Source organism: Equus caballus, chromosome 22, assembly GCF_041296265.1.
Source record: "Equus caballus isolate H_3958 breed thoroughbred chromosome 22, TB-T2T, whole genome shotgun sequence".
NCBI classification, from domain to species: Eukaryota; Metazoa; Chordata; class Mammalia; order Perissodactyla; family Equidae; genus Equus; species Equus caballus.
The window spans coordinates 18,298,711-18,325,463 of record NC_091705.1 but is presented as its reverse complement, the minus strand read 5'-3'; the positions used below and the strand labels follow the sequence as shown (position 1 = coordinate 18,325,463).

Here is a 26,753-nt window from a genome sequence, read left to right as displayed (position 1 = left end):
ATTCCTAATTGGGGAAGGAAAATTGAGGCAACGTGGTCATACCAGTGGAAGACAGAGCGGGTCCAGCGCTGTTGCAGGTTGGGTAAATTAGCAGGAGGAGATATAGTAAATGTAGTTCTACCTTGCATCCAGATGAAACCTAGGGTGCATCGTCCAGTCCATCCAGGTGGTAGCCAAGGCCATAAGTTGGAGCCACATAACCACTGAGTGCCATTCGGGGCTAACCAACGTACGCTGGGCTGTCTATCCCAGTCAGTCTCAAACTAATCAGTATTTCTTAAGGCTAGGATATGAGAACACATATAACGGGGAATTTTTCCCATAGGTCGGGTGCTATTAGGCCATGTATCACAGGTGTGATTGGTTTGTTCCCAACATAGAGTGGCCTTTTGACTGAGTTGACCACTAGTAGGAGTGAGCCAAATATATTCGTCCCAAATTTGATATAGTCCATCCTGTGTGTATCCATAAGTTGGGGACTTTACCTTTGGAACTTGTTGTTTATGATCCACTTGTGACAAGGCAAATCTAGTTAGTATTTGGGCGGTAGTGTTGAAGGAAAAGGTTTGCTTGTGGCCAGGGAACTCCCAGGTATCAGAGATGGATGGCCACAAGGAAACATTATGATTAGTAACAGATGAATCTTGCAGAAGAGAAGAGCTAGAATCTAATATCCATGAATGTGTACTATACCTTCTACTGAAACATAATTTTTTCTCTCTAAAATCACCCTCATTTTTATAAAAGATAGCCAAATTAAGATTAACTGGTCTGCCAATTATTTACATAAGTGCAGCAAGAATACCAATTGATTATACAGGCTTTTTAAATCTGCTTTGCTGGAATTTTTATGAGGAATCTCAGATTGAACTGTAAAGGCCTATCGAGGCCAGAAAAGCCAAGCCAAGGACTTGCCATCAGATTTTGCCTGCAGTACCTACAGGTTTGGGTGGACTCCTCTCTCCTCGAGGTCCTTCAAAATATTCTGAGGTTCCTTGCACCTGCCAGATAAGCAAGCTTCCTTACTTACCGGGTAAGATTGCCAGAATCTCTGTAAACAAGGTACCAGGCCCATGATTCCAAGTGGCTGTATTCCAGAAAGTCCAATCTTTGTTCCTGAAAAGCTGTCTTGTCATATCTGAGCCTGTATGTTTCAAATATGACATTCCAGTCAAAGCCTTGGTAATATAACCAATGTGTCCTGTTATAAGGAGAATAGATTCTTATTGAACTTATGCAAATAACTATATTGCCACAAAATATCCATACTCACTCACAAAGTTTCTAAATTCTGGAGGGATCAGGTAGGGAGAAAAAGATAAATGTTTCAGTTTTGCTCATAAAGGTATAATTTCACCAAATTGCTCTAAGTCATAGTTAGCATAAGAGAAAAGATTTCCTTAAATCTGAGAAAACAAAACAAAACATTAAAACTCAACAATATTTCAAACAGAAGTCATAAAAAGTTATAATCATCCTCATCAGTTCACACAGTCCTGTATAATCAATTCTTGAACTTAATCTTCTGTTAGCAGATCTATGAGCTTAGTTTCTGTTAGAATTCTGTAATTTCTTACCCAATTCAGTTTTACACTCTGAAAGTTTATCAGAAACCTGTCGTTTAGAACCCTTGTGTCAGAATCCTTTCCAGGAATTTCTCTGGAGATGAAACATATTTGCAAAAGCAAAAAGCATCACAGTAAAACAGCAACTATCTGCAAATGGACAAAAGACTCAAAAGGGCAATTGGCAAAGAAACTTGGCTATTTCTGTGACATATAACACTTTAAGATAATAACTGGAATTATGACTGATAACCAGAACAGATTAGAATTTTAGGAATGCTATATAATGTTAAGACACGTATATTAATAACATTCACCCACGTAATACCACATAAGAAAGTTTATCATTGCTTATTTGACAATGCTACCCATGTAAATTAATAAACCAAATAAATCTAATTAATTTAGTATTTTCCTCCTTATAGGAAGAGAGCAAATTTCTTTGAGAAGTCTCAGGGGCCCTCTGAAAATCCTCAGAGAAATTCTTCTTCCATCTACCAGGTCAAAAGAAAGCCTTCATTCAGGACTTGAATATTTTTGAGGGAGAAGCTTGTCAAAAATATCAAAAGTTTTTGAAATGCTTGTTCAAATAGGAAACAACGCTCACTGTTAAACAATGCTCAGGCATCCATTCAAAGTGACAACAGAGACAGTCAAGAGCAAACAACACCATCAAAAAAAATTTTAGAAGAGACCTCTTTCTTTCTGAATATAGGAAATTATTTTAACAAAACATAGATTTTCTGTCTTTTAGGTAGAGTTAGAGCAGGCCAAAAGTTCAATAAAATTATCCTTTGAGAGATCTCAAAGCCAAATTTTAATTTCTGCACCCGCTTATTTTTAACATTAAAACTCATTCACTTAATTGGATTTACTTTAATCTTAGTCTACTTCACCAGGCATAAAACTCCTTTCAGAATTTCTCTTCACAAACCTTCTACAACTTTCTTTTTGCCTTCAGAATTTGTCCCAAAGTCTTTCTTTTTTTCCTTTCTAGTACATTAGGACAAATTTATCTTTCTTAACCCATCAAACAAAAATACTTCCATTCTTTGTACCTTCTTTACTGAAAACTTACACCTTACTTTCCTTGAATACAGAGCTGTTTTCCTTATTAATTCCCAGTAGCTTTAATTATATAAGTTAATAACTTTTAACCCTTAACAGACCCTAGTAAACACTGAAAAGGTAAGCAATCTTTTATATCAGCATTCTAAACACTTCATAATTTCTAGAAACACGCCGCTTCACAATAAAACACAAGGCACGCTTTTTAATAGACCCAAACGCTTTTAGCCTCTTTACAATAAGAAGCCAAAAGTAAATAACTTATATATGTTTTGCAATAATGTTTCAGTTCTATCCAATCCAAAAATGACCCAGATACTCAGATTTTTATCATTTAACTTAACTTGGCAAAACTCAAGATTGTTACCAAAAAGAATTTCGAAGCAGTTTTTTCCAAGTATACAGACCATAAAAGTTATTGTACCCACTTTTATCTATTTAATCCGTTTGTTTCCAACAATTACGTTCAGATTACCTATGAAAACGTTGAGACATTAGACAAAACTGGTTATCATTTAAAGCTATTATTTTACTGACGAATTTAACAGACAACACGAACTTATTTGAGTAGTAAACCCAGGCTGCATGCCTGCATCATATGCAAATACCGACAACTCTGACAAGAAGACTATTTTCAATCAAACCAACAAACTTAAACAAGCTTTCATTTACCAAAGGTTAATTCACATCACGTTAACTTGAAAGACATTGGATTAATTTCTACTACATTTAGAATTTATGTAAGCGCTTACTTTAAGCCAATTAAACAGAGCTCTTAATTTTGGTAATACCATCCGGAGGTAAAATATCACACATACAACGTACACATAGACACACATACACAGAGACTGCACAGCTATTGTTACAGCTATTGTTTTTTACCAGTATTTGTGGAGAAGATACTCAAGATGCTAGATTTTTTGCAAGGGCACGCTTATGGCCATTTTGCCTCTCCCCTCCTCTTTCTTTCTTTCTTTCTTTCTTTTTTTTTTTTTTTTCTCTTCAGTCTTAGGAATTAGTGATGGGCTAGATAGTAGTTCCTGGAGAGGGGAGATGATAATCCTTTTCGTGATAAAGGAACTAGGTGGAGTCTGAACTGCCTCTAGAGCTGTATTTCCAGTCTTGCAAGGATTTTCTAAGGACAGTTGCTCTTGATTTCCCAGAAACTGGCTTGTAACTCAAATTACATTCCAGGTTGATCTACCTATCCAGCTGCATCACAAAGGCACAGAGAAACCCCTCAAGTTTTCTCCCAGATAGAGTTAGAATGCATCCACAGGGTGGGTCTCTGGGGATGCTTAGGGGCCTTCCCTGTGGCAGTAAAGCCAGTGTCTGACTGACAGCAGCTGGAGAAAGGGTGCAGAGGCCGATTGCGGGTGTTGACATAGCTATAAGATTTAGTCAAGTCCCGCTCAGCCTGGGCACTTTGTCTCCGAGCCAGCACAGTTGAGGCAGGGAAGCAGGAGGCAAAGGCCTGGAACTGGCTGGAGGCACTCCCAGTGCCAAGGTTGAGAGTTAAGTCCCTGGCAAAAGTCTTAAGTTTTGATTTTACAGAAGGTCAAGGTTCTGCTCAGGTCCAGCCTGAACTTTAACCTCGACTTGGTGACAACAAAGGAGGTGATGAACAAGACAGACAAAGAAAGGAAAAGAAGAGATCAGACCTCGCCCTCCTGGCCTCTTCCAGAGGGTTATCAAGATAAGAGTCACACAACAGTTCCCGTGCTGGGACACACTATGCTAGCACGACAGTTCACAGAATGACTCACAGGTCTCCTACCCTCATAGCCGACTCAGTAGGTGACTAAAATACTCAATGAGTCAACCGTCAAGAGAGGGCACCCCCACTTAGGGTTGCTGGGGTGATCAGGCCCAGAAACCCAAAGTTGGGGCTCCCAGGGGTGGAGCCTTTTACTCTTTAAAGATTTCTTTGCCAATTGCAAAGCTCAAATGGAGACGAAAATGGCCATTGTAACTCTTAAGAGAGACGAAAGAAACGGGTCCATTACCATGAAAAATCCCCCCTGAACCTAGGGCAGCGTCCTACCCATTGTTCCTACTGTGGGGTTCCTATAGCAAGGGGTGATGGGGGCGTCCCCCGGCATTGCATCCCTTGTATACCTTCCCTGTTATGCCTGGCAGTAACAGGTGCCTGGTGCCTATTCTGCCTGACAGCATAGGCCTGGTGAATGGTTCCCGAGAGAAAAGGAGAAAGAAAAGGGGCCATTACCTTGAAAATCCCCCCATTGGGGTTCCTGTAGCAAGGGATGATGGGGCATCCCTTGAACATCTTCCCTATTCTGCCTGGCAGGAATAGGTGCCTGGCGTATGGTCCCCAGGAGAGAAAAGGACAAAGACAGTGAGAAAGAGAAAGACAGTGAGGAATTTTCCGCCAGTCTGGGGGACATTCTACCCAATTGCATCCTGGAGCCATTCTCCCAAGAAGGGGTTCCCATACTCCACCAAAGGTTAGAGTGTGGTACTTCCCTTGAACCGGAGTCCCGAGTGGGACTTTCCTCGCAGTTCAGAGCATGGTCAGGTGCCAGAGGGAGGGATGCCAATCCAGCCTTAGGAAAAGAAACCTTCCACGGGAGTCTTGGAGATTGGCGGCCGTCCTAATGACTTAAGTGGCCGACCCGCGCCCACGTAAAATTTGTCTATTAGAGATAGAGTCAGGAAGGAATGGATTAATTCATTCTCCATCACCCTGAGGCTTAAGGTACTGAATCTCTTCAAGCTGAATGCCACAATTTGCCCCATAGAGTAGCCATGGGCAGCAAACGTGGATTCATACAGCTGTCCGAGAAAGTTCCCGATGGAGCAGTGAATCTAGATCCATCCTTGAAAAAGAGAAAGGCATAAGGAAGAAAAGGGCACTTACCAGAACTCGAGCTCACAAGCCGATGAAGCGAGATCCCCGTACGGAAGATCCCCTGAAGCAAGTTCCCCGTACGGGCCACCAGAAATGATGCGGGATCGGTGAGCCGAGGAGTCGAAAGAAAGATTTCTTAGACTCTCAAGATCTGGCAGTAGTGCTCTTTTATTTAGAAAATAGTGTGGAATAGCATGGGGACAGGACCCATGGGCAGTCAGAGCTTCTGCTGCCGCCGCTTCTGCTGCCCCCGCTTCTGCTGCCCCCGCTGGCATGGGGACAGAGCCCATGGGCAGGCAGAGCCGCTGCTGCTGCCCCCGCTGGCATGGGGACAGGACCCATGGGCAGGCAGAGCTGGTGCGAGGGGACAGGACCCACGGGCAGTCAGAGCTCCTGCTGCTGCCCCGAGTTGAGGGTTAGGGCTAATTTTATAAGGCATAGGTATATGATTCATCTCTTTACAAGACAAAGGAAAGAACATGAAAAAAAGTTAAAATGGTATCAGTGCGGGTGGGGTCTGGTCATTGGGTGATCCCATGACTTTTAGACAAGAATCAAATCGGATTAAGTAAACGTTAGAAAGGTCAGACACCACCACCCTAAACCAGTTACATGAGATTGCCAGACAGCAACCAACTTAAGTTCTTGCCTCTGGCATTGACCAAGAGCCTCTAGAGATAAGACCATCCCCCCCTCTTCCTGGCACAGAGAGGGAGGCATCTTCACAGATAGACGTTTCCCTTAGAAATGTAAATGTTTCCCAACAAAGGGGCAAACAAATTCCACTCCTTGGAGCCTGAATCTCATCTGTAGTTTTAAAACTAACCAGCCTAAAAATCCTCATCATAAGCCATTTTAAAATTAAGCAGCCTAAAAATCCTCATCAATAACTGTTGTTTTAAGTCTCTAAGTCTTGGGGTAATTTATTATGCATCCATAGTAAATGGAATACAACATATTATATATTGTCCAAAGCCCCCAAGTAAAACACTCATTCACTTCCTTTAATAATTCTTGGAGGTAGGCAGAATGTAAGCACATAAAAATCTTCATCACCATATTGTACCTGCTGATTTCTAAGCTCTGCAGTAACTACTAAGACTTCAGACATCACATTCCAATAAATGTGTAAGAATCAAATTGTTTCTTTAGTATTCAGAAGCTTCATCAGTTTCCTTAGCTAAAGCCTCTTCAAGTTGCATTTGTTTTCTGCTGACATGTGTAGGGGAGGAGGACATTTCCTCTCCCCAAATGGGGGTTCGTCTGGCTGGAGAACGAATTAAATTCACATGAGACAGAATAGCAAGAGAAAATTAAACAAAGCTTTATGAGGAACCATGGCCTGGGGCCTTTCTTCCCGAAGGAAGAAAGGGCACCGAAGAAGTGGGGTGCACAGAGTGGTTATATAGCCCCCAAATGGGGTGTTTCACATGTGATTGAAATGTCCCTTTTACAACAGTCATTGATTGAAATGTCCCTTTTACAACAGTCATGAGGCTGCTCTGTCAGCACAGCTCTTGATGGAAATGGCAGATAGGTCTGCTGTCTCAGTGAGCGCCGCAGGGTAGCAGGTGTGTTGCCTTGGGCTGGGGCGGGGGGGGGGGGGGGGGGGGGGAGTCACAGATGAGCGCTGCAGTTGGTTCCCAGCCTAAAGAAAGATGCTTAATCCTTAAAGAAATGCCAAAGTTGGGAGGGGGAGGGAAGTCAGTTACAGGAGGTTACCAGACTAGCACAATAAAATGCAGATTTAAGTCCTTGCCTTTGGTATTGATTAAGAGTTTCTGGAGAGAAGGTCATCTCCTTTCTTCTTCCTGGTACAGAGAGGGAGGCACCTTTTACAGATAGAGATTTACCTTACAAATGTAAACGTGTCCTAACAAAGGGCAAGTTGCATTCCTCAGAGCCTCCTTCCCTGTCCCAGTTTATCAAAAGCAATCAACCTCAAATAATCCTGATGCCAAAGAGACATATCTTGGGGTGGCCAATTCCAGGTCCCCACACATGTAATACTTTCATTATATCTGGCATTGTTCAAATCATTACTGCGGGAGAAAAGTGAATTCAGAATTGCTGGCCACCAGTCCACCAATTACTGCACTAAGCAAAGCAGTTTTTAAAAAAATAGTCCTGGTAGGCATTTATTGTTCCTTTTTTTACAGATGGGAAAGTTAAGGATCACAGGGATTAAATGGCTACAGCCACACAGATAATTGGTTAGTAAGAGAGCTAAGACTGGAGTTCAGCCTCCTGACTCTACATTCAGGGCACTTGTTGCTCCATCACTGATGTAGACACTCCAGGATGGCTCTGGGCCATAGATCAGATGTGTCTGTCCCTAGCATCATGAAATGGCATGTTATTTGTTAAGCCCTCACAGGCTTGAGATGCCAGGAAATGGATACTTTTCCTTGATGTCATAGACTGTCCATCAAGCAATATTTTTAAACTCTTTACTATTGTGCTAGTACTGATTTTAGATCTTAAGGTCCAAGCTTATTTCATTATAAACATACACTGTCCAAGTGCTATGTATTCATTAGCAAATAAAATGCCTCCACTTTCATGGATCTTATGGTCTTACCACTTACAATCTATCTGATATTTTCTCCTTGGTTACCAATTTATTTTGCTTAATTATGGCTTTAGACTATTGCATTAATGAAAAGCAATAAGATGCCTTAAGACTCATCAATTACTTAACCTTTGAACTTTTGTAAGGTTTCCTTTCTTATTTTTTAAAGTTAGATCCCCAGATGGATGAGTAATTAGATCAAGGTTCAGAATTACATAGAGAGATAAGGTAATTGCAAACAATATCTCCCCCCTTTGAAAGAGATTTTATTTTGATCTTTCTCCTAATGTGACTTCTTTCTACTGAAAGAGGTTTGACTGAAGTAGCTGGCTAAGCTAATGGAGGAAAAATCAACCATGAAATATAGGAGTTTCATAAGATTGTGACATAACCCAATTTATACAGCCATTATATAATCAATGGCAAAACAGCAGGGCATCCAACATAATTTATACTTCACTTTAGGAATGAAATGAACTTGCTATTTTGCTGTCTTTGCAGATTTAAGGTCCCAATTATTGACCATTTTGTTTTGATGACTTCAATTAGTTTTCATTTCTTCCACACTGACTAATTGAAAGTGGTAAGAAAGGATGGTCAGAGGCATGCTATATGGCAAAAAGAAGTCACTCCAGACTTTAGAAATTTGCTCCAGGAAGCTCATCAGAAAGATAAACAGTATCATAGAAAGGCCACAGGAGAATATATGAGAATTAGCGTATAAACAAACTTATTTTTCAAGGAAAGAGTGACAATGGCAAAAAGTTCCAAAGGCTGTTTCACTGACAATAGATCAGGAAGGAGTCATGTTTTTGAGATGTTTGGAAGGTGTAAGGGTTGAGTAGGGTGGAATGGGGAATGGAGGAAACCTGGGAAAAGATTTATCCATTTATGCACATAACAGCGATTTCTGAGCACTTACATGTGAGTCACTGGCTGGGCTCTGGGCCACAAGTATGAAATAGACATGGTACTTGCCCTCAAGGCACTTACAGTTTAGTTTAGTCAGAGAAACAGAAAGGGCAAAGGAACTGAGGGTAATCAGGGTAAATGAAGGACCAAATCATGAGCCTTCCTGGGAGGGCTCACTAACTCATATTGATAAGTCAGAGAAGATTTCCTGGAAGATTTCCCTAAAGCTGAGATTTGAAGGATGAGAGAGACCAAAAAAGAGGAGAAAAGTGTGTTCCTAAGGGAAAACTGTATGGGTAAAAATCTCAGAGGCAGGAGAGAGTAAGCATGAAGTATTTAAGGAAAAGAAAATAGTCAGTGTACAGGTGGGGGGTTGGGGGATAGTGATGGGAAGTAAGGGGTAGGGATCCTCTGAATCTGGTTAAGAACTTTGAGCTTTAACCCGAGGGCAAGGGAGTGGTGTGATCAATCTTTATATTAAAAAGAAAACCGGCTACGGAGTTGTGGGAAGCTGTTGTCATCCAGGTGGCAGAAAATGGTGGGCTGGACTCAGAAAGTTGCAGTGAGGATGGAGAGAATTAAGAGAGAGTCAATAGATCTTTAAGGGAAAGAAGCAGACGAGGGGATTTGATTATTGATGGGTATGGGACACGCTGACAAAGCAGGAGAAACAGTTTCTGGTTTTGGCAACTAAATGAGCCAACTCACTGAGACAGGAGACACTGGGATAGGAGCAGGTTGATTGGAGGTGGTGGAAGATTGAGTTCAAGATGGCTGGAGGATATGTTGACTTGAATCTCAGGAGGAGACGAGGCTTAGAGATTTGGGAGTCATCTGCAGAGAAGGGAGAAGAGAAGATTCAAGACAGAACCCTGGGAGAGGCCCACAACAAAGAGAAAGAAGATTTAGATGGAAATTTGAGAGAGGAAAGAGAAAAATCATAAAGAAATGGTATCAGGGAAACCCAGGAACATGACTTTCTAGAAGGAAGGAGTGATCAACAATGTTCAACTTTATTGGGAACCAGGTGGAAGCAACAGACAAACTCAAACTGAGGGACAGTCTACAAAATAACTGACTCGTACTCTTCAAAAATGTCACTGCCAAGAAATACACAGAAAGATTGAGAAATGGGGATGAAAGGGAACCAAGGAGATAAGAAAACGGAGAATGCAATGCACGATCTGGTATTTTCTTTTGCTATATCTTTTATCATTTTTATTAGTTGCATAATAATCCAGATAATTTTATTCAATTATATTTGAGTTTGTCATTTTCTGAAACAAATAGGAAAGTAACTTAATGTCATTCTAGACTTTTTCTAATCAGAATCTATCAAATTACTTTGAAAGAGTGTTTTTATGAGATATATGACATGAAAAAAGGTGAAAATCAAAATTATACACTTTGATAAGCAATGCACAATGCTGGAAGAGAAAATGAAACTTACAGTTGCTGTGTTAGGTTTGTCTGAATGTGAAAGAAAGTTAGTTTTACTTCTAATTGTACCTTTAAATTGGCCTCCAAAAGGTCACTACATCTCCCAGGGTGTCTTAAACTCACAGTATCTGGCATGTAGTTGGCCAAACCTCAGCTAGTATTATTTAAAATATTCATCTCAAGTCCAGAACTCCTAATTTATAGGGACCTCTCCCAATCCTCCTCATAGGTGGCTGTGAGTGTATGAGACTCTTTCAAGAAGACAGAGAGATGGGACAATAACCCTCAGTCTCTTTTCTTTGGACCTGCAATTCTGGCAGTTGTGTACAGCTACCTGCACGCAACACAGTAAAATATTGTCATTCTTTCTGTTAATATATCTGTCTACTTTCTATGGTTTTTTAAATGTAGACATTTACATTTAAAAAAATTTTTTCAATATTTTTCCTGTTTCAGTTAGTGTCCACCAAGCGCATTTTCCAACAGGCCTCCTGTAGGAATCGCCCAAACTAGCCATGTGCGAAAAGCTTCGACGGCCGCGCAAATGCCCTCAGTCAACATGGCCGCGACTACCTTCCATTGCCCTTGCCTGCCCTCAGCAAAGATGGTTCCGATGACTTCTTTTCATACCTCGCCTTTCCCATAACAAATATGGCACTTGCGCTTCCGCTTCCGGATTCCGGGGCGCTGCTTTCGCGGGGCGGTGAGTGTAATTGGCAGCTGCCGAGTTTTCTCGGCCAGTTGTCTCTGTCGACTCAGGAGTGCCTTTGGTTTGGAAGTAGGGAGGGCATTTCAGCAACGTATCGGATCGTTGTCTCACAGTTGGGAAGTTATGGAGGCTTCCCCTGGTACATTCCCAATTTCCCGCCCTCATCCCCCTTCCCTTCCCCCACCCCCCCAATATATGGCCTTGGCTGCCTCAGCAGCCTCTGCTTTGGGGAATCCTTGGAATTTGCAGGCAGTATGTCTGAATGAGCTTCGAATCTTTTTCTTCCATTTAAACAGCTCTGGTGAGATATAATTCACATACCATAATATTCATCTATTTAAAATGTAAAACTCAGTGGCTTTTCATATATTCCCAGAATTGTGCATTCATCTCCATAGTCTAGTTATCATCACCCCAAAGAAAAACCCTGTACCCATTAGCAGTCGCTCTCCATTCACCATGACTTCCCAGTCCTAGGCAATTACTGGTTTACTTATCTAGTCTACTAATCTACTATAGATCTGTCAATTTGGACATTTGATATAAATGGAGTCATACAATATGTGGTCTTTCTTGACTGGTGTTAAAAGATAAACTGAGATATATTAAAAATTTTAGGAGTTTATTTTAGCAAAAATCCCTTCGAATCAGGTAGCATCCAGTCTAGTAGACAGAAAGGAGCTCAGAGGCACTGTACAAATGAAAGATTTTTATAGGCAGAAAGGAGCAGGAACAAAGAAGTTATACTAGGCCAAAAATTGGGTTGGTTATTGCGAGGTTACTTTCCTTTAGTGAATAGCAGGGGTCTGTCAGGCGGGTTACCTAACTAGTGCTAATCAGGTGATTGTTGATTGATTGGTTTAAGATTCTGTTTCTGGGAGAGCCCAAACTGTGATTAAGTTAGGTCTCAGTTGTGGGGTTTGGTATAAGCAACTCCATTTGGGGCCTGTTGTTTTGTTTTTTAGCACCAGCTTCTTTCAATAAGTATAATGTTTTCAAAGTTTATCCTTGTTGTAGCATGTATTAGAACTTCATTCCTTTATTGCTGAAAAATATTCCGTGTATGTATATATCACATTTTATTCATCCATTCAGCAGTTGATGGACATTTGGATTGTTTCCATTTTTTGTCTATTATGAATAAAGCTGCTATGAGCATTTGTGTAAAGTTTGTGTGGACATATACTTTTATTTCTCTTGAGCATATATGCCTAGGCGTGGATTGCCTGGTCAAAGTGTAACTGTGTTTAACCTTTTGGGTAACTGCCAAACTGTTTTCCAGTGTGCCTGCACCATTTTACATTTTTGAATGTGGATGTCCAGTTGTCTCAGAGTTGAAAAGACTGTCTTTCCTCTGTGCAATTGTCTTGGCACCCTGTGGAAAATCAATTGATCATAAATGTAAGGTTTTACTTCTGGACTCTCAGTTCTATTCCATTGATCTATGTGTCTATCCTTTTGCCAGTACTACAGAGTCTTGATTACTGTGGCTTTGTAGGAAGTTTTGAATTTGGAAAGTATAAGTGTTCTATCTTTTGTTCTTTTTCAACATTGTTTTGGCTACTCTGGGTCCCTCGCATTTCCATATGAATTTTGGAAACAGTTTAGTCGAGTATCTGCAAAAAAAGAAAAGCCAATTGAGATTTTGATAAGAATTACAATGATCTGTAGATCAATATTGCCATCTTAAAAAATTGTCTTCCATTCTGTGAACATAGGATGTGTTTCCATTCCTTTAGATCTTCAGTTTCTTTCAACATTTTTTTTGTAGTTTTCAGTGTCCACGCCCTACACTTTTTTTTTTTTTTTTGCTGAGGACAGTTCGCCCTGAGCTAACATCTGTGCCAGTCTTCCCCTATTTTGTATGTGGGTTGCTGCCACAGCATAGCCACCAACAAGTGGTGTAAGTTCATGTCCAGGAACTAAACCCAGGCCACAGAAGCAGAGCACATTGAACTTAACCTCTAGGCCATGGGGCTGGCCCCCTACACATTTTTTATTAAATGTATTCCTAAGCATTTTATTCTTTTTGATGCTATTATAAATGGCATCATGTTCCTAATTTCAATTTAATTATTTATTGCTAGTGTATATAAATATTTACACAATATTTATAAATACTATTTGTAAATGTGTATAATATATTTATTATTATATAATATACATAAATATTTATTGCTAGTGTAAAATCATTTCTATATGGTTTTACTTATTGATCTTGTATTCTGCAACCTTGTTTAACTTGTTTAATTGTTCTACTGGTTTTTTAAGTGGATTCCTTAGGATTTTCTATACAAAAATCATGTCTTCTGCTAATAGAAATAGTTTTACTTGTCTCTTTCCAATATGGAAGCCTTTTATTTTATTTTCTTGCCTAAATTGTGCTGACTAAAACCTCCAGCACGATGTTGAATCGAAGTGGTTAGAGCAGATGTCATTATCTTGTCCTGATCTTAGGGGGAAAGCCTTCAGTCTTTCACCTCAAATATGATGCTAGCTATAGGTTTTTAAAAAAATGCCCTTTATCAAAGTGAGGAAGTTCCTTTCTATTCCTAGTTTGTTGAGTGTTTTGATTATAAATGAATGTTTGACTTTGTCAAATGCTTGTGTGTGTGTGTTGTTTTTGTCCTTTGTTCTAATATAGCGTATTACATTGATTGATTTTCTGATGTTAAGACCACTTTGCATTCCTGGGATAAGTTCCACTTGGTCATGAAGTATAATCCTTTTTATATGTTGCTGGGTTCAGTTTGCTAGTATTTTGTCAAGGATTTCTGTATTCATAATATTGGTCTGTAGTTTTCTTGTGATGTCTTTTTCTGGTTTTAATGTCAGAATAATACTGGGCTCATAGAGCAAATTGGGAAGTGTTCCCTCCCCTTCCATTTTTTTAGAAGCGTTATCCAAGAGAGGGAAAGACAAGTGCAGTGGGAGGCAGCAGGGCTTTTTGGAGAATCTGAAGGAAAACCACTATGCCTGAAGCATGGAAAGCAAGGGGACCTGATGTTGGGAGATTTGGGCTAGACAGAAATTTCTGGGCAATAATTGATGTCGCAGAGGAGGAAAGAAGAGGAGAGAGCCTTGAGGAAGTCCATTTGGAGATGGAGGGTGAGCAGCAGAGCAGGCAGGAAGGAACAAAGGCAAAAAGATGGGAGGACAAGCAGGAGAGTGACTTCCCGAAAAGCAAAGAAAGAATGTCAGAAGAAGGAGTTTTTAGAAGTTCTATGGTAGGGTGATGGAGCTGGTGGAGCTGAGGAAATGTTTGCAGAGGGAATTGGAGACTGGCCGTGAGGAGGGAAGGTGTTAAAGGTTTTCCTTTTGCTTTTTTTTTTCTTTATTGAGAAATTTTATATTGATGTAATTTTATACCTTCAAAAAATTACGAGACTAGTACAAGAAACTCCCAAATAACATTTTCCATATTCACCAATTGTCTACACTTGCCTCATACATTTACTTTAACATTCTCTCATGTGTGTATATGTTTTATGTATAATGTGTGTGTATACACATATATATATACACACACATTTTTAGTATGTTGCAGACATCATATCCCCCTACCACTAAATATTTGAGTAGCGTTTACAGAGAACAAAGACATTCTCTTACACACCAAGTTTTGTTGAAAAGTGGGAGCAATTTGGGCATATTGAAAAGCCTAAGTGAAGGTCTGGTGGAGCAGAAGCGAGAGAAGCTGAAGGCTTCCAGAAAGGTCCAGAGAGTGGGATCTAAAGCCCAGGTGGAGGGTTTGGCCTTTGCCGCAGGAGCGACAACTCCTCTGTTGTAAGGAGAGGTGAAGAGAGGTGAACCAGTGTGCAGATGTGGGAGCCTTTGCTATGTTTGATAGGGGAGTTGAAGTTGTTTCTCTCTGCTGGATTCTGTTTCCTTTGTCCATTAGCAAGTGAGATGATGTGTTGGAAAGAGGAAGGTGTGTGAGTGATGGGGTGGGTCTGAGTTGAAGAAGAGTGGATAAAACATGAAAGAGTCAAGGGGAGGGGGAGAGGGAGTTATGATATAGACATCTCAGGATTCATTTGGTCAGATAGCCCATTCTAGGCTGGTGCTCATTCATTTAGAGTGAAACAGTTTGCTCTGTTATGTGACTCTCATGTCCAGCACATGGAGAGTAGATAGATAGTTGAGTTCATCCAGGCTGGGGTTTTGCCAAAGGGGTGTGATAAAAAGACAGAATGGGCAGGGAAGGGTATTAACAAGATTGTGAACTAGGTAGGGATGAACGAAGCAAGATGGCTACCAGATGGGAAATAGAGAGGCACATGTACTGGAGGTAGGCTGGGAAGATAGGAGCCTGTAATGTGTTTTTTATTTCTTACTATTTTACTTATTGGAGCTTGACATTATCGAGCATGGATCCTGGAGTAAGTATTTTATTTGCATTAATTTCATATAATTCCTATGACAACCCTGTGAGGTAAGTACTGTTATCAAGCCATTTTTATAGATGAGGAAACTGAGGTTAAGTGACTTGCCCAAGGTGACACAACTAAAAAGTGATAGCAGGGGTTCAAACCTGGGTCTCTCCAACTCCAGAGACCCTGCACCTCTCCAGACATTTCTGTCGAGCTTCCTGGCTGTGTTCCCTGCTTCGTGGTTAACCTCCTCTGCCTCATGCTTCATTTGCCTAACAGAGTGAGTGTTTGAAAAGGCAAACTGATCTTATCACACCCCAGCTCAGGAGGTTTCATTACATTAAAATTTAAATGGAAATATGTATAAAAATAAGATAAATTGATAGATGGGTAGAGAGTTGGATAGATGGTTATCTGATAAAATCATAGTAAAATGTTAATTATGAAATCTAGGCAGTAGCTATATGGATGTTTATTATATAATTCTTTCCACTTTTCTTTTCTTTTCATTTTTTTTGGTGAGGAAGATTCATCCTGAGTTAACATCTGTGCGTCTCCCTCTACTTTTTGTATGTGGGATGCCTCCACAGCATGGCTGATGAGTGGAGCAGGTCCATGCCCAGGATCCAAACCTCTGAACTCGGGCAGCTGAAGTGGAGAACTTTAGCCACTCAGCCACGGGGCCGGCCCTCCACTTTTCTTTATGTTTGAAATTTTTCATGTAAAATATTGGAAGGAAAGAGATTTAATTGAAAAAAAGTAAATGAAGTTAAACTACTTCTTTGACATGGACCCTGAGTGCTTGTATGTGTAGGTCTGTAAGACTGTGGGGTAGAGGAATGGCTGCTTCTCTTGGTACGCAGGTGTCTATGTACTTAGAGACTTGTGCCTGCAACCCCAGGGCATCCTGTACTCTCCGGTTTTGGAAAACAATCTTTAGATTGTGTCATTAAACCAGTTCTGGAGAAGGAAGTTGAACCACATATCAAAAGTTTTGGGGCAAGGGATAACGTTTGCATTCCACTTGCCAGCCAAGGTGGTTTCAGACCATGAGAAGGGTCTCATCTGTCCCTAGTACTCGCTTTCTCCTGTACACACTTGCTGGATCCCAAATAATGTGTTTCACACGCACAGATACTTATTTTATAATATAAAGGAATCTGCCTTTCAGTAGGCATTTTTTCCCTTTTAGGTCGAATGCCTGGTTTGGAATGGATTTGTCACTTAATAGTGATCCTAAAAGAAGGGACAGATAGCAGATCAATGTGCTATTTGTTTTCAAAAAGGATTCCTTTCATTTTGGATCACTAAGGACACCCTTGATTGATGGTTGATTTCAAGGCACCTTTCCAGGCAGGCAGGATATGCCAATGTCATTCGCTGACCTGTGTGTTCCCTTCCAGAAGCCTCCGAGCAGTGTGTGGTAACAGGATGGGAGGAGGAACAGCAGATGCCTGTGGCGGAGGTGGTTGCTGAAACCCCAGGCTTGGTTGTCTAATATAGCATGTGTGAAAAGACAGGATGTTCTTGCTTCTTTGGGAACCTTGATCACTCCACTCCTTTCAGAAGCAATCATCTGACATCTTGGCTGACTCTGAGCAAATGGCCGCAAGAGCGTGTGACTGGGTGTCCTCAAACAAGAAGGATCTCACCAGGCCTCTCTGTTGATTTGTTTTTATACACTTCCTGTCTTTGCCTGATCAGGTAGTTTGGGCGGCAGCATGGAGGCTGTGCAGATGCGGGAGGCTGGGAAGTCTTGGAGCTGGGTTCGTCCCAGCTTGGTACTTTCTAGATGGCTTTCCTTGGGCAAGTTACGCTACGTCTCTGTGTCTGAGGCTGACTGTCTGACTGTAAATGAGGGTAATAGTAGGATTCCCTGCCTCCTAGGGCTGTTGCAGATGAAGCTCTTAGCACAAGGCCTGGCGTCCAACAAGCACTCAATAAATGTTAATTACTCTTATTATTATACTGATCATTTTATTCTGAAATTCCCTCTTTCATTCAAACATACGTCTTTGAGATCTTTCAAGTTCTGATTGTCATTTTAACAGCTAGAAGTATGCCATAATTTGAAATACTGCCTCCTTCCAAACCTATTCCTTCTTCTGTCTTTTCTAACAGTTAGTAATACAACCAACCGCTGAAGCTGCCGCTCCTCGACTCTCAGTTCCTCTTTAACCCCTTTGTCTATTCACTTAAGTTCTACTCTCATTTCCCTCCTAAGTATGTTCTTAATCTGCCCCCTACTTTTGACCCATAGTGCCATGCCCTCATTCACAAGCTCTTCCTCTCTCACCTGGACCACTGCAGTGAATGAATTCCTGTTGCTTCTGAGATTGCCTGCCACCAGGCTCAGGCCCTACAAACCTACATGCTATCCAGCTGCCAAATCTGAAGATCTGACCATGTAACTCCTCTGCATGGTGTGTGGTGGCCCATGGCACACATGACATGTGGCGTTGGCTATAATAAGATTTATTGATGACAACACCTTATGAAGCAGAGAGTAGCAGAGGGTCCAGGGTCTCCCCAGGTCCACAGTTATTTTGTAGAGAGGTGGGCAGGGCTGGGTGCATTGCAGAGAGCCCTCTGGTAGAGAACTTAGGCCCCACAGGTAGACATAGACCCAGGAGGGGTGAGGAACGCCCCTGCTTTTTAACAGGAAATGTCCAAACCCTGAACCCAGTAAGCCACGTCGCAGTCTCCAGAGCTCAGCTAGAGAGTTTGTGTATCAAGTTGCTGATAGCAGCCAGGCCCTGCTGTCCTTCCCAGAGCTTGCGCCGGAAGAGGAGAGGGCCCCACGGCCATCCAGCCAAGACTCCAGGGTTTGTCCCTCCCCACTTACCCAGTGTGTGACAGTTCCTTGGCTCTCACTTCAAACTCCTGACACCCCATGCCACTTGTGGTTGCCCAAACTGGTTCTTCTGGTCTTCATGCTGGCCCTGGGCCATGGCCTGGCCTGCCCCGTGCTTGGGGATAACCTCCTCCAGAAAGCCCACTGCCCCTGTCTGGGCTCCTTGCTGCCTTGTCATTGTGTTAACAGGATAGGTCTCTGTGTTTGGATCACCCCAAACGGTGAGCAATGTCGGGGAAGGGTCTCTCATGTTCACCTTTGTATCCCCAGCGCCTGGCATGGGGCCTGGCATGTTACATAACTGACTGAGTGCGTGTTTGAGTATGCAAGGAGGACAATGCAAATCACCTGTCATCTCACTACCCACATAACCCCTGAAATTGATTTTGGGATCTAGCCTTCCAGACTGGTTTTTTCTAGCTATAGATCCATCTATTTCACGTACACACACATCCCACACATGTTTTATTTTATGAAATGTGGATCAAACTCGACTTATGATTTTAAAATATTTTTCTATTTAATATTGTCATGAATAGATTCCTTTCTCATTGAATATTCTTGTAGCCCTGGAATTCTAATGCTGCATTTTTCATCGAGTGGGAGTTCTATGATTGAACCTTTCTCGTGTCAGACATGTAGCTTTTTTTTGAGGAAGACTGGCCCTGAGCTAACATCTGTGCCCATCTTCCTCTGCTTTATATGTGGCTTGACAAGCAGTGCATAGGTCCACACCCAGGATCCAAACTGGCGAACTCTGGGCCGCCAAAGCAGAACGTGTGAACTTACCCGCTGCGCCGCTGGGCTGGCTCCCCTCCCCCGCCCCGCCGATGTGGAGCTTTTTTCCCAGCTGAAATCAGTAATGGTTTCTTTCTGTGCTGAGAGTATTTGTTTCTCATGATAAAGAAACACAGTAAACAAATACTAGTTCTGAAGGAAGGACAAGGAAGACCGACAATAACAGGGGAAGGGAAATGATTGTTTCTACTGTTTGGTCCTTAAGATGCTGGGACTTCAGTCTTTCAAGTGGTGACTCTGATGGAGGCTCCTCTTAGGCAGAGCCTCTTGTATTGAATTGTTTTTTTTTTTTTTCCTGTGGCAGGACTATGGCGGCCGGGGAAGCCACTCCAGGCAGCCTGTCAGAGGAGAGCAGTGCTTTGGACCTGCCGTCAGCTTGCGACTTAAGAGATTACGTGCTGCAGAGACCTGGCCAAGAGCCCAACAGCGAGGCTTTTAGTTCTGTGGAAGCCCTTTCTACTCCTTGCTCTTCTGATGTGGATCCAGGTAAGAAGCCAAGTTTAAAACTAACTAATATTAAAAAAAATCCCCTAACATAGACAGGTATGTGATAGTTTGTTTCTCTTTCTTCTAATGGCAGACCTCTAAGGAGTGATTCATTGTCTCGGGTAGACAAACGTCTTATTTACAGTGTGGGGAGAGACATCAAAGGACAGCTTCGCTGGTGTGACCACAACAAGGAGCTGTTTCCTGGAGGCCTTTTTTGTCTGAGTCCCTTTCTGATCTCCATCCAAATGCATTCAGAGACAGGGAAACGATTGGTTCAGCAGGGAGAGAGTGGAATTGGTATGTTTTGTGTTTTTAAAACTTGGGAAAATAACCATGTGGGCCTGTTATGTGTTACAGGTAATAGTAATAGGGACTTTAGTATTCCTCTTGTGAGGTACACTCTGCATTCAGGTAGCAGCTTTTCTACAAGTTTCCCTGACTGAGTTGCCAAACAGTCTATTATTTGAGCTTAATGATAACTCCTTGACATGGTTAGTGACCGTCTCTGGTTCTAAAGCCCACCTATTCCCTGTCATTGTCCAGTCCAGACCTAGAGGTCCACGGACCTGACTCACAGCTCTCCCACTTACTGGTTGTGTGACTCGGGGCTTGTCTCTTAACCTCTCTGAGCTCCAGAATCGTCTACAAAGTGATGATCGGAATGCTTGCCTCATGGAGTTAGAGTTAACTCAGGGAACAATGTAAAGTACCTGTTGTGGTGTTTGCCAAACATGGGCGCTCAGCCAGTTATTTTTGTGCGTATTATTTGTGTTGTTGTATTTGTGTTGTTTTTATTACTAATATTAAAAAATCCAAATATGTATTTTTTAAATTAATTATTTTTTTTGAGGAAGATTAGCCCTGAGCTATCATCCATGCCCATCTTCCTCTACTTTATATGTGGGACGCCTACTACAGCATGGCTTTTGCCAAGTGGTGCCATGTCTGCACCTGGGATCCGAACTGGTGAACCCTGGGCCAGCGAGAAGCGGAATGTGCGAACTTAACTGCTGCATCACTGGGCCGGCCCCCAAATATGTATTTTTAGAGAACTCAAGTACTAAGAAATGTAGGCCTTAATGATGATGAATGCAGTGTTGGCAGTAAGTAGGATGTGTCCCAGTCATTGTCTTTGGGAATTCTATGAAACAAAATACTTCTAAATGCCCTTATGATTCTGTTCTCATTTTCAGGACACAGAGTAATCAGATCAGTCAACCTCCTGTTTAATTTAGTTCCTGACCAAGAATTAGATCCTTCTTTATCCTTTTCCTTTCTAGACTCAAAATCTTAGTTTGTTTAACCTTCCCTCTTCCCCCTCCTGTCCTGCTGCCTCTGCATTACTTTCCACCCCTCAGACTGATTTGGGTCCTTGTCTCTGGTTATCGCAGCATTTGCTGGAACAAGCGAATGGGTGAACAGGACTTTAGAAGTGTCAGCCTGTTGAAATACTTCAGGGCGATGGTTCTGTTCTTCCAGAGAATTCAGTGTGGACTCAGTTTTTATTTTTTCTTGCCTATTGGGTGAATAGTCCATAGGACAGCAACTGTCATTAATTTGAATTGAGTTGACAGTTGTAAAAACAAGAAGCAAGTTGAAATATTTATGTTGGAGTATTTGTTAAAAATCTAGAGATTTCATGCAAAAAAAGTTCTTTTGGAAAGCCTTATAAATATCTCAACATGAGAAGGAGCACTCAAATGCTAAGACAACCATTTTGCATGGTGTTGGCAGTGTTGCTGCTGGGCCAGACTGTGGTTTGAATTCTGATTCTGCTTCTTTTAGTGGTTTGACCTTGGGCGAGTCACTTCGCCTCTCTGCGTTGGTTTTCTCATTTGTAGAATGGAGATAGTAACACCCACCTTGTTGTGGGGGAGTGATAACGAGGATGAATGTGTCTGAGGCACGGTGCCTCGCACATGGTTGGCTCTTGGAAATCCACCTCTTCATGGGTCGGTCCACCTGGGCCACTCAACACACCAACGCACTGACCAGGCTGCCTTTAAATTCACGAGCTCCCCCCTCTAGTGAACCCTTCGTGCTGCCCATCCATCGCACAGCATTTTCCTAGTGCCTTCACTCTGCCTCCCTCCTGGATGACTGTGTTGTATCTTCTCTCTTTGCAAAGCTCCATTACCTCCTTGGCAACCTCTGTCTCAGCTGATAATCTTGTCTCCTCTTCCATCAAGAAAACAAAAACAATCAGAAGAGAATGATGACACACTCACACTCCACATCCATCAGCTTCCTTCCCTCCTGGTTCCTTCACTCCCGCGCCACATCCCGTCTGCTCTCCCCTACTCGAGGTCATCACTCTGGCAATCTCCTGCATCATTGATTCCGCCTCTATTGGCCATTCTCATGATTGTACAAACACACTGTAATATCTCCCATCTTGAAAAAATGCCCACCCTGGACCCCAAACCCTCCAACCTGGCTTCTATCTCCATCACTCCATGGAAATAGCTGTTGTCAAGATCACTGATCACCTCCACATTGTTAAATCCAGTGGTCACATCTTAAGCCTTATCCTTCTTGGTCCATCGGCAGCATTTACACAGTTGAATTTCTCCCTGAATTTTTTCTTCACTGGGCTTTCTGGGAAATAGCCTCTCTTGGTTCTCTTCTCACTTTACTGTCTATTTGTTCTCAGTCTCCTTTGCTGGTTCCTTCTGGCCTCTCTAGCTTTTTAATGTTGGAGAGCCCCAGGGCTGAGTCATCACATCTCTTCTCTGTTATCACTCGCTTCCTAAGTGATCACATCCAGTGTTGGAGCCTTAAATGCCCTCAGTATCCCGTTCAGTCCCAAATTTCTCTCTCCAGCTTGGCTCTCTAGCTTGACATTTAGAGCATCTGTGTACTTGACGCCATCACTTACATTTCTATTGGACTTCTTAAATTTCATATATCCTAAACCAAAGTCCTAATTCTTCTACCCCTCCCCAGTCCCTCCCCTTCATAAACACACATATACCTGTTCTTTGAGGCTTTCTCGTCTCAAAAAATGTTTCCATCCTTCTGTTCACTTCAGCAAAAACCTAGGTGTTATCCTCAACTTCTCTCTTTCTCTTAAACCCCACATCCAGTCCATCAGCAAATCCTGTCAACTCTACCTTCAGAATAAGTCTAGAACCTAAACAGTTTCTGCCATCTCCACTGCCACCACCCTGGGCTAACCCACTATCATCTGTCTTCTGGATTATTGTTACAGTGTCCTAACTAGTTTTTTCAACATCAGCCCTTATCCTCCTACAATCCCTTCTCACCACAGCCACGAGAAGGATTCTTTTAAAATATAAACCAGATCATGTTCTTCGTGCAAAACTCCTATGACTTCTCATCTGACTCAGAGCAAAAGCCAAAGTCCTTACCTGGCACCCATGCCCTCTGGGCTCTGGGCCTGCTGTCTCTCTGACCTCATCTCCTACCGTTCTCCCTGCCCCCACTGGACTGGGCCTTTCCCACACCAGGCGTGGGCCTCTACCCTAGATCCTCACCCTTAAAGGTTCGCCTTGCCTCCTTTGTCTAAGAGCCAGCTCCTGCTAACACTGCCTCGTATCCTTCCCAGAGTTATTCTTCTCCACAGCACTGCTGCATCAGGCACTCTGTGTATTTGATTTATTTATTTGTCTTCCCCCACTGGAATATAAATTCCAGGAGAGCAGGTACTCAATAAATACTTGTATGACGAATGAATGAGTGAATGTTAACTTCTTTTATTATGTCATTAAGAGACATGCCTGTATGGATTTAGGGCTGAAATTGATAGCAACATAGAACATCTCCATTTTCCTCCTCCTTCCCCATGCACACACACAGCTTAAGGCTGCTTATGGATAACTGGAAAGTTCCCTGTTTAAGGAGTAGAAGCCTAAATTTAGCCCCATAGCATGATCAGTGTTGGAAGAGGAGACTGGCAGATTTCCTCTGCCTCCTCTGTCACCATGTGTAACTGATAGAGACATGGCGGAACTGTCAGCCATTGAACGTGTGCAGAGTCAGTTGTAAACTGCTGTTCAGTGGCATAAACTCTGGGTCATTTCTGTCAAAATAGAACACAAGAGGTGTGTAATGTGCGCCCCACACACAGGTGAGTCACTCCTGTGTCCTTCGGAGCCCAAGTTCTTCTCACTTTCTTTTCTTCTCTCTGCTTGGGCCTGTGCCCTATCCCTGGGTGCCCAGGTCCTTCATGTGTCACGCATCAAGATCCCTCCAGAAACAATTTGAAACTTACTCAGACTAAAATATAAATGACTGATTGTAGCTTCAAATGTTAACTTTTCCAGGAAGGTCTTCGTTTAAGAATACGTAGCCTTGCGGCTGGCCCCGTGGCCGAGTGGTTAAGTTCGCGCGCTCCGCTGCAGGCGGACCAGTGTTTTGTTGGTTCGAATCCTGGGCACAGACATGGCACTGCTCATCAAACCACGCTGAGGCAGCGTCTCACATGCCACAACTAGAAGGACCCACAACGAAGAATATATAACTATGTACCGGGGGGCTTTGGGGAGGAAAAGGAAAAAAAAAAAAAAAATCTTTAAAAAAAGAATATGTAGCCTTAACCTAAAAGAGTGGTTTAATTTCAGGAATCAAGAGCAGGTAGAAGAGAGATTTGGGGGAGGTGCCTCCGTGATGTCCCTCAAAGGCATCCTGTCTCTGTTACCCACCCCGACACATCCTGACACTCTCCTCTCCACCCCGGCCCCCACTTGGCCTTTCCAGATGGAGCCATTCCTCAGTGTCCAGCCTCCTCTCCCATTTCTTCTCTCTGGCCATGTCTGATTGTCCTCCGCAACACGTGTTTAAAACACTCACATTGATTTGCACATGCTACCCCAAAGAGGGTTTGGTGTGTGGCCATTTTTCTCCGCATAGCTAGATGCGGGAATGTCTTAGAATACATTAGTAATGATCACTCCTATTTATGGAGGGCTGGCTGCCTGTCAGGTTTGGTGGTGTTGGGCTCCATGATAAGTGTTTCCACTTTTACAAACATTGCCACTTTTAATTCTTACCAAAACCTGAGAAGTGGGAATCAGCCCTCTTTTATCAGTGAGAAAATGGAGGCTTGGAGAAGTTAGGAAACTTACCCAGTGTCACTTAATAAATGGCAGAGCAGGGCTGAATCCAAAGGCAGTGTTTTAAATCATATTTTTATTGGAAAAAAATTACTTTTCCTTACCTGGAAAATAGCCAAGTGGATGATACCGGTGAGACAAGCAACTGCTGGAAATAAATTTCAGCAAGTTTGTTAGCTTGATAGAGCAAACAACTCAGTTTGGGAGGGTGTAATTTTAGGAAGGATATATATTAAGTTTTTGATACTATTTTATTCAGGCTTAAATATTTAAAAACATTTATTTTGCTGGACACTCTGTCATTCTATGGTACTTTTGTATGTTGTGGCATTTATTACTCGTAATACTCATTATGACTATTTTAAAAATGAACCAGGGTCCAGCCTGGTGGCATAGTGGTTAAGTTTGTGCTCTCTGCTTCAGAGGCCCAGGGTTCACAGGCCCGGATCCTGGGCACAGACCTATATACCATTCATCAAGCCATGCTGTGGCAGCATCCCATATACAAAATAGAGGAAGATTGGCACAGATGTTAGCTCAGCAATAATATTCCTCAAGCAAAAAGAGGAAGATTGGCAGCAGATGTTAGCTCAGGGCCAGTCTTCCTCACATACACACACACAAAACATGAATCAGATCCCCCAGAACTTCCCAAGAACTAAGTGAAATGATAACCTCCAGCCATGATGGGAGCAAGGATTACACTGGGATCAAGTGGAGGACAGCCCTCCTGTTTTTTTAATAGCCCTGTATCTGATAGTTTATGTAAGCGCAAGTAAATCGCTCAGGTGTATCCACCACAAAGGGAACTTCGTTCTGATATCATTAGGAGGGATTTACACAGCACGGAAGGCTATTTCTTTTCTTCTAAACCTTCCAGAGCTGCCTTTTGTGGGAAAGAGATTTTCTACAAAGTAAATTTACGAAAGGTTGTCACTGGCAGTCTGACCATTACTGAGCATCCAACTTGACGTGGCCCACCCTACGCTCTGAGGGAAGTCCCTGCCCCATCTGCCCAGCCTGATTTGCTCTGGTCTGACCATCTTCCACCTCGGAGTTCTCAAAGCTGTCCAGGAGCTCGAGTTTTTCATTTTCTACTTATGAGTTATGTCGCTTCCTTCCATTCGCTGCACGTTTGTAGTTGGCTGTCGTTATGGGGTCTCTCCCCACAGCCCTGCAGCAGACTTCCCCTGCATTTTAATCTAGTTCTGATAACTCTGGATCTGTTGTTTGCTCAGAGACACAGTCTGCCGTTACATTGATCTCTGTTGGTGTTCTGATGGCTACCGTTCTATCTCAGTTCCTTAACACATCCAGTTCCCAAGGCAACTTGCGTTCTTGGTTTGCTTGTTTGCTTGGGTGTTGTTAGGAATTGATCTCCGAGGGATTGGTGAATTACAATCAAAGGTTTCCAGTTGGATAGTCATCCAGGGTAACTCGGCATTAGACTGTACCCACCCTCGTACTCACTCACTGTTGGCTGCACTCATGTAGCTTGTGCTTGGCTCAAAATACAGTTGACTATTTCAAGAACTGGCAGAGTATGGCAGGTTGCTTACAGTGGAATGGAGGTCTAAGCGTGAACCTAGGACCTGGCTTCCCCAGCTGCTGGGTGAAATAGGAGCCACGACCTAACCATTAGGATTCAGTCAAATGACCCCAGTGTTAAAACCTCCAGTCAAAATCCAGACACATAATTGGCAGGGGAAGGGGGCGCCAAGTGGTGGCATGGAATAACCAATGGATGATACCCCTGCCCTGCAACAGGTAATGCAGAGAGAGTGCTCAGAAATCCAGGCTGGGGCAGGCAGTGTGCAGCTGGCTTATCAGTGGGTGGCAAGGTCCCAGCTTCAAGGTTGCAGTCAGCATCACAGTTCTAATCCTGGAAGAGTGGCAGGCAAGATTGTCTCTTGGCAGTCTGTTTTAGGCAGGGACTACTGCAAAAGCCAGGTTACAAGGACATGGACCCAGGCTTAAGCCTAACTTTTGTAAAGGATTCCCCATTTCACTTTGCAGCTGCCTCTGGCTC

At 42.6% G+C, this 26,753-nt stretch overlaps 1 protein-coding gene across 13 annotated transcripts in view; it reads left to right on the top strand.

The window, feature by feature from the left end:
- The first annotated feature begins 11,031 nt into the window (after window positions 1-11,031).
- Window positions 11,032-26,753, top strand: part of SHLD1 (shieldin complex subunit 1) — an 85,865-nt gene continuing 70,143 nt past the window's right edge. For 7 of the 13 annotated variants that reach the window (XR_011430881.1, XR_011430880.1, XR_002802803.2 and 4 more), the window contains exons 1-2: window positions 11,032-11,129; window positions 19,465-19,646. Coding sequence is in view for 8 of the 13 variants with exons in the window: in XM_023626147.2 (XP_023481915.1) it covers window positions 19,469-19,646 (178 nt within the window). In the remaining 5 variants the exon portion in view is untranslated. Of the gene's footprint in view, window positions 11,130-11,178; window positions 11,275-11,336; window positions 11,437-19,104; window positions 19,222-19,464; window positions 19,647-19,740; window positions 19,947-26,753 lie in introns of those variants that run through there. The other 6 variants (XR_011430882.1, XR_002802804.2, XM_070247444.1 and 3 more) reach the window with 5 other exon arrangements.